General features: G+C 34.9%; 6 protein-coding genes and 1 non-coding gene across 9 annotated transcripts in view; 2 read left to right on the top strand and 5 right to left on the bottom strand.

Annotated features, from left to right (window-relative positions):
* Calx (sodium/calcium exchanger 3) overlaps positions 1-15,850 on the bottom strand; it is a 214,584-nt gene that overhangs the window by 55,799 nt on the left and 142,935 nt on the right. The window lies entirely within an intron of this gene.
* LOC139088562 (uncharacterized) lies at positions 116-6,193 on the bottom strand. Its single transcript, XM_070637833.1, has 8 exons — positions 5,087-6,193; positions 4,698-4,943; positions 4,558-4,570; positions 4,340-4,493; positions 888-2,028; positions 572-817; positions 486-498; positions 116-425 (listed from the first exon to the last, which is right to left on the bottom strand). Exons 1-8 carry the CDS (start codon positions 6,186-6,188, stop codon positions 269-271), a joined length of 3,072 nt encoding a protein of 1,023 aa, XP_070493934.1. The 5' UTR covers positions 6,189-6,193; the 3' UTR covers positions 116-268.
* On the bottom strand, positions 2,078-4,124 carry LOC139088531 (cytochrome P450 6a8-like). The gene is made up of 5 exons (XM_070637795.1): positions 3,782-4,124; positions 2,943-3,725; positions 2,633-2,878; positions 2,552-2,564; positions 2,078-2,487 (listed from the first exon to the last, which is right to left on the bottom strand). The coding sequence occupies exons 1-5, from the start codon at positions 4,098-4,100 to the stop codon at positions 2,331-2,333; spliced, it is 1,518 nt and encodes a 505-aa protein (XP_070493896.1). The 5' UTR covers positions 4,101-4,124; the 3' UTR covers positions 2,078-2,330.
* LOC139088537 (cytochrome P450 6A1-like) lies at positions 6,511-7,896 on the bottom strand. Its single transcript, XM_070637801.1, has 3 exons — positions 7,431-7,896; positions 7,121-7,366; positions 6,511-7,067 (listed from the first exon to the last, which is right to left on the bottom strand). Exons 1-3 carry the CDS (start codon positions 7,894-7,896, stop codon positions 6,889-6,891), a joined length of 891 nt encoding a protein of 296 aa, XP_070493902.1. The 3' UTR covers positions 6,511-6,888.
* On the bottom strand, positions 8,988-15,606 carry LOC139088561 (cytochrome P450 6a2-like). The gene is made up of 10 exons (XM_070637832.1): positions 15,242-15,606; positions 14,374-15,156; positions 13,929-14,174; positions 13,847-13,859; positions 13,691-13,781; positions 10,677-11,031; positions 9,678-10,454; positions 9,380-9,625; positions 9,290-9,302; positions 8,988-9,226 (listed from the first exon to the last, which is right to left on the bottom strand). Exons 1-10 carry the CDS (start codon positions 15,555-15,557, stop codon positions 9,070-9,072), a joined length of 2,997 nt encoding a protein of 998 aa, XP_070493933.1. The 5' UTR covers positions 15,558-15,606; the 3' UTR covers positions 8,988-9,069.
* LOC139088536 (leucine-rich repeat-containing protein 15-like) lies at positions 11,633-13,025 on the top strand. Its single transcript, XM_070637800.1, has 2 exons — positions 11,633-11,731; positions 11,790-13,025. Exons 1-2 carry the CDS (start codon positions 11,718-11,720, stop codon positions 12,895-12,897), a joined length of 1,122 nt encoding a protein of 373 aa, XP_070493901.1. The 5' UTR covers positions 11,633-11,717; the 3' UTR covers positions 12,898-13,025.
* TRNAG-UCC (transfer RNA glycine (anticodon UCC)) lies at positions 13,073-13,144 on the top strand. Its single transcript has one exon. It is a non-coding gene; the product is annotated as a tRNA-Gly (tRNA).

The raw sequence follows: 15,850 nt of genomic DNA, 5'->3' as shown, positions 1-15,850 counted from the left end.
GCTTATTTCAATTCATAACAACTATCATCTGTTCATTAATAGCCCGGAAATGGGGCTATTAAATCCAAACTAGCATCATTCATCACTGTGAATAAAAGCCATTGTTTGTACCAAATTTGAATAAATTAACTGATATTTTTATTACGACACATTATTTCAAATGACGCATTACACATCGTCATAGCTTCATTCTCTAAATCATGTCCAAACGTGTCATTAGATTGATAGAACAAAATACGTAGAGGCACTGCGATCGTGTCATGTGTCATTAAATCTTCTCAAAATTCAACCAAAAGCCATCTAATGGATCGATACCTGGAGCTTTGGGGTTCAATTTAATAGGATATTCCATTTTTGAGTCTGGCGTGATCTTGAAATTTTTAATGATCATTGCAATCCCAAGCTTGACGTTGACGAGTCCAAATCTAGAGGTACATACATAATATTAATTTAAATGCACAGAATTTAAATAAGATTAGTCTTGCCTCATTCCGATGCCTAAAATTGCCATGTGAAAATTTCAAAAAAAGATTAAATCTACTAAAATTCAACAAAATAAGCAATAAGTTACAATTTCTAGGTCCTTCACCAAACGGGAAATAACACTGTGGTGGTCTTTTAGCAATTTCTTCCTGTGTGAACCTTTCAGGATCAAATTTTGTTGGATTTACCCAAAACCGTTCATCAAAATGAAAAGCTAAGGTTGGTATCCAAACATTTGATCCCTTCTTGATTGTCACATTTGTATCTGGAACTATAAAGTCCTCGTTTGACTGCCGTAAAAGTGTAAAGCCTGCCGTGTACATTCGAAGTGTTTCTAGACAGAAATTTGAGTTTTAGTAAGGTTCGTTCAAGGCTGCAAGATTGTAGGACATAATGAATTTTACCGTTCACAACTTGATTCAAGTAAGTCATTTCATGTAAAGTTTCATAAGAAATGTCCCCATCAGTGTCATTAGTCTTTTCCATAATCTCAACCCTCAATCTATCCTGCATATCTTCATTGAAAGCAAGTTGACTCAATGCAAAGGATATTGCGGTACTGGAAGTGTCTGAGCCAGCTAAGAAGAACAAGAAACATTGAGCTAAGACTTCATTCAATGTCAATTTCTTAGTTTCTGTTGAAAATTCGCCGTCGATTGATCCTTTGTTCTTCAACTGGATCAACATATTTAGGAAGTCATTGCGATTGTCGTTGTTATCCTCACGGTACTTAATATTTCCACCAACGACATTCATGAAAAAGTCAGACAATCCTTTACTGAATTGCCGAAGTTTAAGTACCTTTGCTAAATTCGGAAATGCCATTACAAAGAAGAAGAAGAACATGCTGTTGCCTTCAATGCCGGTTACTTCACGAAAAATATTAATCAGTTCTTGATGTTCATCATTTAGAGTATTTGCTTCCATTCCAAATGCAACAGAACTGATTATATCAACAGTAAATCGAGTAGATAAGTCTTTAACTGCAAGCGGATTTCCGTTTTTGGATTTTCTGTCTACAGCACTAACAAAATTCTTAGCCATGTCACTAATAGTTGGATACATGAACTTGAGCTTGCCTGATGTAAATGCTGGACTTATTTTATTCCGTATAAAGCGCCAACGATCATCTTCGATTGAGAACAAATGAGCAGCAAGTGGCTCGTACTCTTCATTATTAAAAATTCCGCGATTCACAAAAGTATTAAAATTCTTTACAGTCACAATTTTGAAAGTTTCCAAGTCAGTGACTAGATAGATAGGCTGAATAAGGTTGTAAAACCCAACAATCTTGCCTTTTTCCTTACATTCCTCATAAACTTTCTGAATTATTTCACACATATGAAATTTCGATCCAATTCCTTGCATATTTCCAAGTGGAAACGATGGCTTCACGTAAGGAATTCCATTGTCTTCAAAAAATGAATACTTTTTCTTGACAAAAAGGAAAATTGCAGTCAGAATTGACAGAATTATTGAAATCACTAAAGTCAGCATTTTAGTGATGAGGAAACAGCACCAGACGACAAAAGTTATAAGACTGAACTGTTATCAAATGACTTTTTTTTGTAATTAAATAATGAGAAAATAGAAATTTTTGAGAGAATTTTGTTGCTGTGTGCAGTAATAATATTTATTTTGTTTGATAATGCCGGTTGTGAGTCACACTAGACTTTAAGCAGCATTCAGATTATTTTTTTTTATCAAAAAATTCAAAATATGGTCATTCACTTTTGGGTCGTTCATTGGTTACGTAACATGCAATTTCGAATTTTTAGACCCCTATCCCCACCCCCTTGTCACAAAACAAAGTCATAGATCCAAAAACCCAAAACCCCAAAACTAGCTCAAATTTTCTCAAAATTCAGCCAAAAACCATCCTTTGGTTCAAGATGTGGAACTTTTGGATTCATCACTATTGGATGCTTCATTCGTGCATCTGGAGTGACCTTGAAATTTTTGATGATAGAAGCTACTCCGAACTTGGCATTCACAAGGCCAAATCTATTGAGAAAAATGAGTTTTTAAGTATAATTTGAGAGACATTACATAATTAAATTAATCTTGCCTCATTCCGATGCCTGTTTTCAGAAATTGAGTAAGAATAATATTTTAGAACAGAAAAAGCTACAGAATTTATTAAATTTACAATTTCTAGGTCCTTCGCCGAATGGAAAATAACAGAACGATGGTCGCTTAGCAATTTCTTCCTGTGTGAATCTTTCAGGGTCGAATTTTGTTGGATTCTCCCAGAATCTATCATCAAAATGGAAAGCTAATGTAGGTATCCACACGCTTGATCCTTTTTTGATGACAATATTTGAGTCAGGAACTTGAAAATCTTCTTTAGCTTTCCTAAGGACCATGACACCTTGTGTGTACATTCGAAGGGTTTCTACATAGAAATATGAAGGTTTTAAGAGCTCATCAGCCATAATAGTCAACTGAAAGTGATTTACCGTTAATAATTTGATTTAAGTAATTCATTTCATGTAAGTTTTCATAAGTTAGTTCCCAATTTGTGTTTTTAATCTTTTCCATGATTTCAAGCCTTAATTTGTCTTGAACATCTTGATTAAATGCAAGTTCTGTCAATGTAAAGCAAATTGCACTGCTTGATGTATCAGAACCAGCCAAAAAGAATAAGATAGCTTGTGCCAGGACTTCATTTAATGTCAATTTCTTAGATTCTGTTGAAATTTCGCCGTCAATTGATCCTTTGTTCTTCAACTGGATCAACATATTGAGGAAGTCGCTCCTATTGTCATCATTATCTTCACGGTACTTGATATTCCCACCAACAACATTAGTAAAAAAGTCAGAAACCTTTTTGCTAAATTGACGAAGCTTTAAAGCTTTCGCAAGTTTAGGAAATGCCATCATGAAGAAGAATGTGAACATTTTCCGACTGTCCGGAGGTCCATTAAACTCACTAAACACATCAATCAACTCTTGATGCTCATAATTCAATGTATTTGACTCCATTCCAAATGCGACAGTGCTAATTATATCGACAGTATAGCGACTTGCTGCATCTTTTAAATCAAAACTTGAAATTTTGGATTTTTCTTCAACTTTTGTTATGAATTTATCTCCTAATTTACTGATCGTATGAAACATAAGCTTGAGTTTGCCTGATGTAAATACTGGACTCAGTTTGTTTCTTAGGAATCGCCAGCGATCATCTTCAAGTGCAAATAAGTGACCTGACAGAGGTTCATTCTCTTCGTTGACAAAGAAGCCTGTTGGCAGGGAATTAAGTAATGATTTTAAGGAATGAACATCAAGCTGTCTTTACCTCGATTGACAAAATTGTTGAAATCCTTCACAGTTATGACTTTGACTGTCTCTATATCAGTCACTAGATAAATTGGCTGTACAAAATTATAAAATCCAACAATCTTAGCTTCATGCTTGAATTTTTCATAAACTTGTCGAGTTATGTCACTTAAGTGAAATTTGGAACCGATTCCTTGCAAATTTCCAAGTGGAAATTTAGGTTTTATGTGAGGAATTCCTTGATCTTCAAAATATGAATATTTATTCTTAAAAAATAAATAAATAAATGATATTAAGAGTATAAGTATGGAAATAATCGTATAGACCGTCCAAAACATGATCAAAACAGCACTTTATGAATGCAAACGCGAATTTAGACTGAAGAGAATTTTTCTCAAAAGCTTATTTGTGTAGGAAATAAGTAAGTATAGAGAAGATTTTGACATAGCATTTGAAGTATTAGTAAGAACCAAATACATCTGAACTAGTCATTATTGCCACATGTCAAACGCATATAAAGTCATAAAATTAAAAATTAAGTATATTTATTAATATCATCTGTACATCCACAACTTTAAACTTTCTCAAAATTCAACATAAATCCACCAGCGGGTTCCAATTGTGGATTCTTTGGATCCATCTTAATTGGATATTTCATGCTAGCATCTGGCGTGACCTTATAATTTTTGATGATCATCGCAACTCCGTACTTGACATTAAGAAGGCCAAATCTATTGAAATATAGAATTTTAAGTTATGTCATTGACTATAAACAGAATGTAAATTTTTTCTTGCCTCATTCCGATGCCTATAAAGTATTTGGAGATGTGAAAAACATTTGGAATTAATCATTAGAAATATTTCAAAAAATTGTGGCTTATCAAGAACATTAAGCCTTGATACTGAAAAAGATAAGTGAATTAATCTATATTTACAGTTTCTAGGTCCTTCACCAAATGGGAAATAACACTGTGGCGGCCTTTTGGCAATTTCTTCCTGTGTGAATCTTTCAGGATCGAATTTCATTGGATTGGTCCAATACTTTTCGTCATAATGGAACCCAATTGTAGGTATGAAGATTGTGGAACCTTTTGCCATTGTGATATTTGTGTTAGGGACTTTATAGTCTTCATTGGCTTGACGTATGTTAGCGAAGCCAGGTGTGTACATACGGAGAGTTTCTGAATGGAACAGACAATGAAGTTATGGCTTGAAATGCAAAAGAAGTAGAGTTCGGCCAAGAACTATTTGTCTGAATTTTCAGCTGTACCAAGGCTGCAGACTTGCGACTCTGGACGAACTCTACAAAAACTCTAGAATTTACCATTGACAACTTGATTCAAGTAATGCATTTCATGTAGAGTCTCATAAGTAATTTCCCCATTGGAGTCTTTGGTCTTTTCCAAGATTTCATCCCTCAATCTATCCTGAACATCCTGATTAAAAGCCAATTCAGTCAATGCAAATGAAATAGTTGTACTTGATGTATCAGATCCAGCAAAAAAGAACAAGAAAGCTTGAGCAAGACATTCATTTAATGTCAATTTCCTAGTTTCTGTCGAGAATTCACCGTCAATTGATCCTTTGTTCTTCAACTGGATCAGCATATTCAAGAAGTCACTTCTATTGTCATTATTGTCTTCACGGTACTCAATGTTTTTACCGACAATGTTAATGAAGAAGTCTGAAAGCTTCTTGCTGAACTGACGAAGCTTTAAAAACTTTGACAACTTCGGGAATGCAAATAGGAAGAAGAAGTAAAATGCGCTTGGACCATCAGCACCAAAGACTTCCTTAAAAATGTCCAACAACTCTTGATGCTTATCATTAAGTGTGTCTGCATCCATTCCAAATGCAACAGAACTAACAATATCGACTGTGAATCGACTTGCGACATTTTTGGCATCAACTGGAACTGATCCGTTCTTTGTCTTTCTTTCAATTGCTTTAACTAAGTTGTTGCCCAAGCTACTGATTGTACTGTACATGTTCTTCAATTTGCCAGATGTGAATGCAGGACTTAACTTATTTCTAATGAAACGCCAACGATCATCTTCAATGGCGAATAAATGTCCAGTCAGCGGTTCATTCTCTTCATTAACAAAAACTCCGCGGTTAACGAACTTATTAAAATCTTTCACAGTTATGGCTTTTAGAACCTCAATGTCAGTGACCAAATAAGTTGGCTCAAAAATATTGTAAAATCCCCCGATTTTGGCCTTTCCTTTTAACTCATTATATGCATTCATCATGACATCAAACATGTGATACTTTGTGCCCATTCCTTGTAAATTACCAAGTGGAAATGTAGGCTTTAAGTGAGGAACTCCATGTTCCTTAAAATATGAATACTTCTTTTTAACATAGAAGTAGACCGCAGTCACTGCTATTAAAACTATTGATGCTATAATAGCTAGACAACCCATTATGAACGTCTAGTCAATTCCGAAACTAAGCTGTAACTGAATATGAAACGTATTGTTTTTGAGAGTTTGGATGAACGTGTATTTGTGAACGGGTTTATTAATGAGAAAAACAACTGCCAAATAAGGCAAATTGCATTCCGTGTACAACTGTATTAGTAGTAGACATGACGCAAAATAATGGAAAGAAAATGATAAATTCTTATCAATAATCGGCTTATGCGGATTAGGTTTCTAATCCAATCAGTCTAATGATAATTAAATCAGGCAGTGGCGGACTTTAAAGGAAGAGTTTGGGGATCAAACTTGATTTTTGTTAAGAAAAACAGGTTCGGGTTATGAGACAAGCTTCAATTTTTAGCCTGAGTCGATTTCTCAGGTGGAGACGGGGATGGTATAGCCTTACCTGGTATGGTTAGGGGGATTACATGTTCTGTATCAATGGTACACTAGTGAAGCATCAGGGGTACGATTCAGATTTACAGAAAGTTGAGTGGTTTGACGACCATCATACCTTCTCCCATGAATACATCCCTACTTAATGTCATTTTGACAAGAATTTTTAAAATAAAAAAATTACATAGATTATATTTTTGTGCACATTCCTACACATGTTACATAAAATTGAGATTAAAATTACTAAAATAGAGTTTCAAGCGATAAAAAATGTCAGTACACGATGCCTAAACGCGGAAGTTCGTAATCAACATCGACGAATTTTCTTAAAATTAAGCAAGAATCCACCCAACGGTGCTAGTTGTTGGCACAGTGGATTTATTTTAATTGGATAATTCATGCTTTTGTCTGGTGTGACCTTGAGGTCTTTAATAACTCTCGCAACTCCATATTTGACATTCATAGGACCAAATTTCTTTCCAATGCCTGTGGAAATTTAGTAAAGTAATAAGGAACTCTTAAAAATTAAAATTATTTACAATTTCTAGGTCCATCACCGAATGGGAAATAGCGTTGCTGTGGCCTCTTCGCAATTTCTTCATGACTAAATCTCTCAGGATCAAATTTCGTTGGATTTGCCCAAAACTGTTCATCATAATGGAATCCAACTGTTGGAATGACAACTTGTGAGCCTTTCTTAATTGTGATTTTTGAATCAGGAACTTGAAAGTCTTCATTCGCAGTACGAAGAATTGAGAAGCCTGGTGGATACTTTCTGAGAGTTTCTGAAGGACATGAAAGAGTCTTTACAGCAACAATTGAGATTTTCTTTAAATTTTGTCATTTTACCGTTAACGACTTGACTTAAGTAAGTCATTTGATGTAGATTCTCATATGAAATTTGACCATTTGTAGCTTTGGTCTTGTCTAAAATTTCTAACCTCAATCTATTTTGAACATCCTGATTGAATGCTAGTTCAGTCAATGCAAACGAAATTGTGGTACTGGAAGTGTCGGAACCAGCAAAAAAGAACAAAAAAGCTTGAGCAAGACATTCATTTAATGTAAACTTTCTAGATTTTGATGAATATCCTGCATTATTTTTCAAATCTACTAAAAAATCAAAAAAAATATCTTGATTGCTGCCTGTTCCTTCAAGAATCTCAATATTCCTGCCTACAACATCTCTGAAAAAATCAGAAACTTTGTCACTAAACAGTCGAATTCTCAAAATTCTCGCTAGATTTGGAAAAGCAGACAGGATAAGAAATTTGACAACATTCGGTCGATTGGCACCAATGACCTCTTTATACATGTCTAGCAATATTTGATGTATTAAGTGTATCTGAGTCCATGCCAAAAGCCACTGAACTGATAATGTCGATTGTGAATCGAGTGGCTATATTTTTGATATCTATTGGAACTTTGCCATTATTTGTGTCTCTATCAATGGATTCTACTAGCTTGATACCTAATTGACTGATATTATTGTACATTGATTGGAGTCTGACTGCTGAAAAGGCAGGTCGTAGCCTTTTGCGAATGAAATGCCAACGATTGTCTTCAATTGCAAATAAATGACCAGTTAGAGGTTCATTATCTTCATTTACGAAGATTCCACGATTCACAAACTTATTAAAGTCCTTCACAGTTATAGCTTTGAGCACTTCTATGTCCGTAACTAGATAAATAGGCTCAAAAACATTATAAAATCCCGAAATTTTGCTGATTCCTTTAAACTGATTATATGAAGTAATTAGAAATTCAAACATGTGAATTGAAGATCCAACCTTCTGCAGACTTCCAAGTGGAAATTGAGGCTTCAAGTAAGGAACGCGTTGTGTCTCAAAAAATGAATATTTTTTCTTCACATAATAGTATATTATTAAAGTTAAAGTTAGAATAATTAGCACGAAATTAATCAAAAAGCTCATAATTGACTGCTTGATTAGAAACTGATATTGGAACTGATATGTGATGAGTAATTAAGTGGATATATAATTGTGTGAACTTTGTTTTATCATTTGTTTGGTATGGAAACATACCCGGAAATCACACGACGTAGAAGTGTCTGAAAATATACTAATATAAATGTCGACTTGAGCCTGAACTGAGGCATGGTTTCATTGATTCTAGGCTTGAAGACAAAGGCATGCTAGACAAGCAACGATCGTGTACAAGAAATATGCAATTTGGTAGATACATTACATTTATTAAATTTGCAGACCTAAAATTTAATGAACTAGAAATTTTGTACTATTCTATCCAATAGAGTCCCTAGCCTAGACTAACACTTAATGTAAGCAAATTGAGAAGCAACGATAAGATAAAATATGCATTTGTAGTAGATTCTGCTTTATTAATTAGTTTTTGAGCTAATAGTCATCATTAAACTTGATAATTAACCGAATATTGCATCAAGAGCATTAATCTAAAATAACGAACGATATTCTCAATGTTCACCCCAACCTACAACCTTAAAAAATCTTTAAATTTTTTGAAATTTCAACCAGAAACCCCCTTTTGGTTCCATTTGTGTTGACACTGGATTAAGTTCAAATGGATATTTCATTCGTGCATCTGGAATGACCTTGAAATTTTTGATGATCGTCACAAGTGCGAACTTGACATTCATAAGGCCAAATCTATTGAAACAAAAATTGAATTTAAAAATTGGAAATTGAGAATCTTAATTAAATTATTCTTGCCTCATTCCGATGCCTGTGAGTGTTATCATGAAACAAAGTAAATTTTATAAAGTCAGACCTGAATAATGGAAGTAGAAAATAAATATTTACAGTTTCTAGGTCCCTCTCCAAATGGAGAATATGCCATCGGAGGCCTTTTCGCTATTTCTTCGGGTGTGAATCTTTCAGGATCGAATTTATTTGGATTTTTCCAATACTTTTCTTCAAATTGAAAGGCTAAAGTTGGCATCCAAACTTTATAGCCTTTCTTTATTGTAATATTAGTGTTTGGCACTTTAAAGTCTTCACTAGCTTGACGAAGTGTTGCTGAGCCTGGCGTGTACATTCTTAGAGTTTCTAGAAAAGTGATCATCAGTTTGGTACTTAAAGGAATTAAGCAGCGGTTTACCATTGACAACCTGATTCAAATATGTCATTTCATGTAGAGTCTCATAGGAAACTTCCCCTTTTGTGTCTTTAGTCATTGACAAAATCTCATTCCTTAACCTTTCCTGAACATCCTGATTAAATGCAAGTTCAGTTAATGCAAATGAAGAAACTGTACTTGAAGTGTCAGTTCCAGCAAAGAAGAACAAGAAAGCTTGAGCAAGAACTTCATTTAGTGTTAATTTTCTAGTTTCTGATGAGAATTCGCCGTCAATTGATCCTTTACTCTTCAGCTGGATCAGCATGTTCATGAAATCCTTACGATCGTCATTATTCTCTTCACGATATTTAATATTCTCACTGAGGACATTGATGAAAAAATTTGTAACTTTCTTACTAAATTGCCGAAGCCTAAGGAACTTAGAAAGTTCAGGAAATGCGAACATAATGAACAACTTTAATGCTCCTACACCTTCAGCACCAAAAACTTCTCTCGAAATTTCATACAATTCCAAATTTTCATCATTTAAGCATCTCGATTCCATCCCAAAGCTCGTAGAACTTACAATATCGACAGTAAATTTAGTCATTAAATTTTTAACTTCAAATCCTTTTCCAGCACGCTTTTCAGCAGCCTTAATCAAATTATCACCTAATCCACTAATTATTGTATACATTGAGCGAAGCTTTCCAGATGTAAATGCTGGACTTAGTTTGTTGCGCATGAATCTCCAACGATCATCTTCAATATTTACTAAGTGAGCTGAAAGCGGCTCATATTCTTCATTTACGAATAAGCCTGTTTATATTACAGATTAATTAGGTTTGTAGGAGATAGTTGAGCACTTGAGGGGTCGTTCACAAATGACGTAAATGTGAAAGGTCTGGCAAACCGGTTCATGGCAGTTTGGTGGCGGCCACATGACAGTTTGAAGCCATATGACAGCCACTTGACTGCCATATGGCAGTTTAAGCCGACTAAGAAGACGTCACATGTGAACAACCCTCTTCCAATCCTCACCTCGATTCACAAAACTATTAAAATTCTTCACAGTAATCAACTTAACAAGCTCAATATCAGTCATAAAATAACTTGGTTCAGCGAAATTAAAAAATCCAACAATTCCGCCCATGTCTTTAACTTCATGGTAAATATTTGTCATAATTGTACTTATGTGATACTTTGAGCCAATTCCTTGGACATTTCCGAAAGGAAAAGTTGGCTTTAAATAAGGAATACCTTCTTTCTCAAAAAATGCATAATTTTTCTTAAAATATAGATAAATTGCAGTCACAATTAGTAAAACTGCAGAGAATATGATCACTAAGATTCCCATTTCTGATGAGAACGTGACAGATGCGCGACTGAATTGATACTAAGGTGAAATTTATCAAAAACAATTCATTTATAGAGAGAATATCTTTCAAGTGGCGTTGATTGATAATTATGAGAGTCAGAGATATAGTCATAAAATGATAGCTGTATTCAGCAGGCTAATATGACTTATATGGACATTCAATTATTGCTCGAAAATGGTTCTTGACTTCTTGAATGACTGTACTTTTAGAGGACATTCTATATATTCAAACTAGTGCTGGCAGGAATTTGGTAGTTCGGATTCGAAAAGTCCGAACTCCAGTGAAGGCGCCTCACATTGGCTTCATGCCAACTCGTGGATCATTGAAGTTTCTAGAGATAGTATGCTTATCATATATCCCCTCATATTTGTCATATCCTCAACTGATTCCCCGTCCACCCTAAAGCGTTACGTAATGGCATCTATACCATACACAGACCAGACAACGATTCTTTATAGTTCTAGCAACAGATTTACTTAAAGATAAGAATCGTATTATTCTTAAAAACGAGTACATGCCAAATTTGCAGCAAGCAAAGTATGATAAGCATATGGACCTGTTATCTTAAGCAAATTTGCTGTCTTAATTCGCAAGAACTATAAAATACGTCAACCGTGCGTGATATAAGCGTTAACTATAAAAAGAGATTTGTCTGAGGTTGAAGCATCAGTGTGACTTAAACAGTAGAGTTTAAAGTAACAAAATGGGCCAGAAACTGTAAGATTAATTAAGCTTTATACTTTAAGATTATTTAATTCATCCAGACTTTCCTTAGAATTCAACTGAGTATCTGCTTGGTACTCATCATTCAATTATGTCAAGCATCAGTTCTGGACTGCAACTTTTCGACAGGATCTTGCAGTGTAAACAGCATTTCTGACGTAACATCAGCAAATGAGCAAATTACGGTCAATGGAAAGCCAGCTGATTTTGTAGATACTACAACATACAGCTTGTCATTTATGGCTCCAACAAATTTATATTACGTTCCAACTGGACTATTCAGCATCTTCCCAAATATCCATTCTTTTTCAATGGACAATGTTTCATTGAATCATTTGGTAACCGATGCATTCACAAATGCTGGAAATTTGGGATCATTGAATATTGTAGACAACAATTTCCCAGAATTACCAGCATCGTTCTGTTCATCCTGTATTAATGTGACATCACTCAGCATGTGGAGGAATAATATTGTCAATGTGAGTGCGGATGCCTTAAAAGGAATGAAGTTCTTGAACAACATCATGCTTCGTGAGAATAAAATAACATGCATCCCACCAGGCTTATTCCAAAACACTCCAGTTCTTCAGATGATTGACTTAGCCAGCAATGAAATCACAGCTTTGGATCGTAATACATTCAAGACATTACCTAACTTAAATTCAATCATGTTAAGTACGAACAAAATTGCATCAATTCCTGACTTAGACTTTACACTTACTGGAATGTCAATGGGATTAAATTTAATGCTTGATAATAATCCAGTCATGGCAATTCATCCACAATTTTTGACACACTTTTACTCAACACGAATTGGATACTCGTCACCTAACATCAATTTCTACGATTCTTATGGAAATTTAACAACTTGTCTGCCAAAAAATAATATGTACACATCCTCAATATCATCTTGGTCCTGGCCCATGGCAAATGTTAGTCTCGAAGTTTGCTATGCCAACTGGACACCAGAATTAGAATTGACACCAGTCAGCTGTGCATCGACAACCATTTCAACAACAACGGAAGCAGCCACAACAACAGAAAAGACTGAAGGAGATGAATCTGGAGAGGACTTCCATCACTGGGGACTCAAGAAGAATTTCTTTGCAATTATTTCTAACGCCATGCGCAACTTTACTGCAAATGTTCAGTTCCAGTAAAAAAATTCTTATTCGACTTAATTCTTATGGCACTTCCAAAAACAAAACCTTAAATCATTCAATTATTATGTGTACAGAAGTAATCTTCTTCTTATTATCAAATAAACTGTAATTATCAAAGCTGATAAGCATCTCTATTTTCATTTTAAGCCAAACTGAAAACATCAAATGTGTAGCATTGATGGTGTAAAGGTTAGCATTGTTGCCTTCCAAGCAATAGATCCGGGTTCGATTCCCGGTCAATGCAGTTGACATAAAATTCTACTTTTTGCGATTTTTTTATTTTTTTTAAGGCAGAATTTGAGATTTTTTTTTGTGACTTTTCGGATCTTGATGATTTGTCACAGTTTAGGCAAGGTTAGTGAACTTGGTATAAAATTGAAAAGTGAAACACATAATATATTATACAGCTATACAAATATTGAAACAGACTTAATGTGAATGTATGAGGTAATATCATATAGGGTACGAGCATTGGCGTAGCCAGACTGGAAATAGATATTTTTTGACGACCCTAAAGGACCCTAAAGGGATGGTGCCTTAGATGGTGCTGCTTATGAACAAGTCAACACTTCCTTCCCTTAGCAGGGGCTCTTTGGCTTAAAAGCGTTTCATAATAAGTGAACAGCTGCTAAGAGTAAGTCAACCTATTATTATTGCGTTCATGCACATTATCAAGAACCATCATTTATTACAGCAAGACAGTCATTACATTCAGTTAATAAACTCAAAGTTTCTCAAACTTCAACCAAAATCCATCTTTTGGCTCGAATAGCATTGTTTTTGGATTGACTTCAATTGGATATTTCATTCGTGCATCTGGAGATACTTTGAAATTTTTGATGGTCATAGCGACTCCATACTTAGCATTGACAAGGCCAAATCTATTGAATTAATGATTCATTTTAGACATGCCAAAAATTTAATATTTAAATTAAATTGAACTTGCCTCATTCCAATGCCTGTAGAACAAAATAATTTAGGAATTATGAGAAAAATGGAATCAAAATTGCACATTTAAGTATATTTACAATTTCTAGGTCCTTCACCGAATGGAAAGTATGCAAAATTGTGCCTTTTTGCGATTTCCTCTTGTGTAAATCGAGTCGGATCGAATTTCAAGGGATTTTTCCAGAACTTCTCATCATAATGGAAAGCCAGAGTTGGAATCCAAACTTTCACATCCTTTCTGATTATTATGTTGGAATTTGCGACTTTATAGTCCTCACTGGCTTTACGGAAAAGAGCAAAACCCGGTGTGTGCAATCTGAGGGTCTCTACAAGGACATACTGTCAGTTCTTCATCATTTTAGAAGATCAGACATAAGTGATCGACACTTTCGGCCAGTGGTGGACAACCTATGTGCCGCGGCACATTGGAAAATGCCATACATCATGCTTAGCTTCACTCGAGGCATACCACAAAGTGTGCCGCGAAAAATTAAAGGTTGCCCACCACTGCTTTAGTCATTTTACCATTAATAACTTGATTCAAGTATGTCATCTCATGCAGAGCTTCATATGTAATTTCTCCATTGGTATCCTTAGTCTTCTCGATAATTTCCTGCCTCAATTTGTCCTGTATATCGGGATTATAAGCAAGTTCAGTCAATGCATATGAAATTGTGGTACTTGACGTATCGGAACCGCCAAAGAAAAATATGAAAGCTTGTGCTAAGCAGTCATTTAGCGATAACTTCTTAACTTCCGTTGATATCTCACCGTCAATTGATCCTTTATTCTTTAACTGGATCAACATGTTCAATAAATCATTACGGCTCTCATTTCTGTCCTCGCGTGACTTAATATTCCCACAAATTACACTCGTAAAATATTCAGTAATTCTTTTACTAAAGAATTTAAGTTTCAAGAACTTTGCGACATCCGGAAAAGCGAACAGAAATAGAAAGTACAGAATATTTGGAGAATCAAGACCAAATAATTCTCGTAAGTACTCAATTAGCTCCGGATGTTTATCATTCAATGTATCTGATTCCATACCAAATGATACCGAACTAACAACATCGACTGTAAATCTTGTCATGACATTCTTAACTTCAATTCCTTTATTTATCTTCGTTTTCCGTTCAATCGCGCTGATTAAGTTATTTCCCAAATTACTGACTGTAAAGTACATTGACTTTAGTTTGCCTGATGTAAAGGCAGGACTTAGTTTATTTCGAAGGAAACGCCAACGATCATCTTCAACGCTGAGTAAGGAGGCAGTTAGTGGTTCGTCTTTTTCATTGATGTAGGAACCTGGGGTTGAATTAAGGTACAGAATTAATGCCCTATTGGCTAGAAGTTCAGTTCGAGCACCTTCAAAAGGTCCACTTTCTCTTACCTCGATTAACAAAAGTGTTGAAATCCTTAACAAGGATATCCTTCACAACCTCAACATCCGTAATAAGATAAATTGGCTCAGCAAGATTGTAGATTCCAACAACTCCTCCCTTACCCTTTAGTTCATCATACAATTTCATTAAAACCTCAATCATGTGATACTTTTGTCCCATTCCTTGAACATTACCGAGTGGAAATGTAGGCTTTAAATAAGGAACACCTTCCTTCTCAAAAAATGAATATCGTCTCCGAAAAAAGACATAAATTGTAGTAAAAGCAATAATAATTATAGATAATAAGACTGTCAAGACTCCCATGACGTCTGAGCTTTCTGAATCAACGATAAAATAGAACTGAGAGAAGCTTTTGGGGCTGTGGCATTTTATATCAAAATTAAATGAGAACCGACCATATTCTTACTTTCATTTGGTGAGCAAATGCTTTAGATGTGAGTGTAAACAGCAATTTAATTGAAGTTAAATCAATTGAACTGTTTATGGCCGTATGATGACTATACTGAATTCGACTAGAAGTCGTGTGCAGTAAGATGGGTGATTTGGAGATGTTTGTGAATTAAGTTTATTGACACTTCAAACAAAAGTTGAAAATT

This window comes from Chironomus tepperi, unplaced genomic scaffold (assembly GCF_022539635.2).
Source record: "Chironomus tepperi strain 1889 unplaced genomic scaffold, CSIRO-AGI_Ctep_v1 contig_163, whole genome shotgun sequence".
Classification (NCBI taxonomy): domain Eukaryota; kingdom Metazoa; phylum Arthropoda; class Insecta; order Diptera; family Chironomidae; genus Chironomus; species Chironomus tepperi.
The sequence above is the reverse complement of the archived record's forward strand: the minus strand, read 5'-3'. Positions and strand labels throughout refer to the sequence as shown.

Excerpts from the sequence above, each read along its gene's own strand:
- LOC139088562 (XM_070637833.1), bottom strand. The coding sequence starts at position 6,188 with ATGGGTTGTCTAGCTATTATAGCATCAATAGTTTTAATAGCAGTGACT. Across the intron at positions 2,029-4,339 it reads TGTTGAATTTTGAGAAAGTT|TTCAGTCTTATAACTTTTGT; the intron begins TAAAGTTGTGGA and ends ATTTGATAACAG. Across the intron at positions 818-887 it reads CTTGAATCAAGTTGTGAACG|AAACACTTCGAATGTACACG; the intron begins GTAAAATTCATT and ends ATTTCTGTCTAG.
- LOC139088531 (XM_070637795.1), bottom strand. The coding sequence starts at position 4,100 with ATGTTTTGGACGGTCTATACGATTATTTCCATACTTATACTCTTAATA. Across the intron at positions 3,726-3,781 it reads CAACAATTTTGTCAATCGAG|GCTTCTTTGTCAACGAAGAG; the intron begins GTAAAGACAGCT and ends CCCTGCCAACAG. Across the intron at positions 2,879-2,942 it reads CTTAAATCAAATTATTAACG|AAACCCTTCGAATGTACACA; the intron begins GTAAATCACTTT and ends ATTTCTATGTAG.
- LOC139088537 (XM_070637801.1), bottom strand. The coding sequence starts at position 7,896 with ATGTATAAAGAGGTCATTGGTGCCAATCGACCGAATGTTGTCAAATTT. Across the intron at positions 7,367-7,430 it reads CTTAAGTCAAGTCGTTAACG|AAACTCTCAGAAAGTATCCA; the intron begins GTAAAATGACAA and ends CATGTCCTTCAG. Across the intron at positions 7,068-7,120 it reads CGGTGATGGACCTAGAAATT|GCATTGGAAAGAAATTTGGT; the intron begins GTAAATAATTTT and ends AAATTTCCACAG.
- LOC139088561 (XM_070637832.1), bottom strand. The coding sequence starts at position 15,557 with ATGGGAGTCTTGACAGTCTTATTATCTATAATTATTATTGCTTTTACT. Across the intron at positions 14,175-14,373 it reads CTTGAATCAAGTTATTAATG|AGACCCTCAGATTGCACACA; the intron begins GTAAAATGACTA and ends ATGTCCTTGTAG. Across the intron at positions 10,455-10,676 it reads TAATAGTTTTGTGAATCGAG|GCTTATTCGTAAATGAAGAA; the intron begins GTGAGGATTGGA and ends TAATATAAACAG.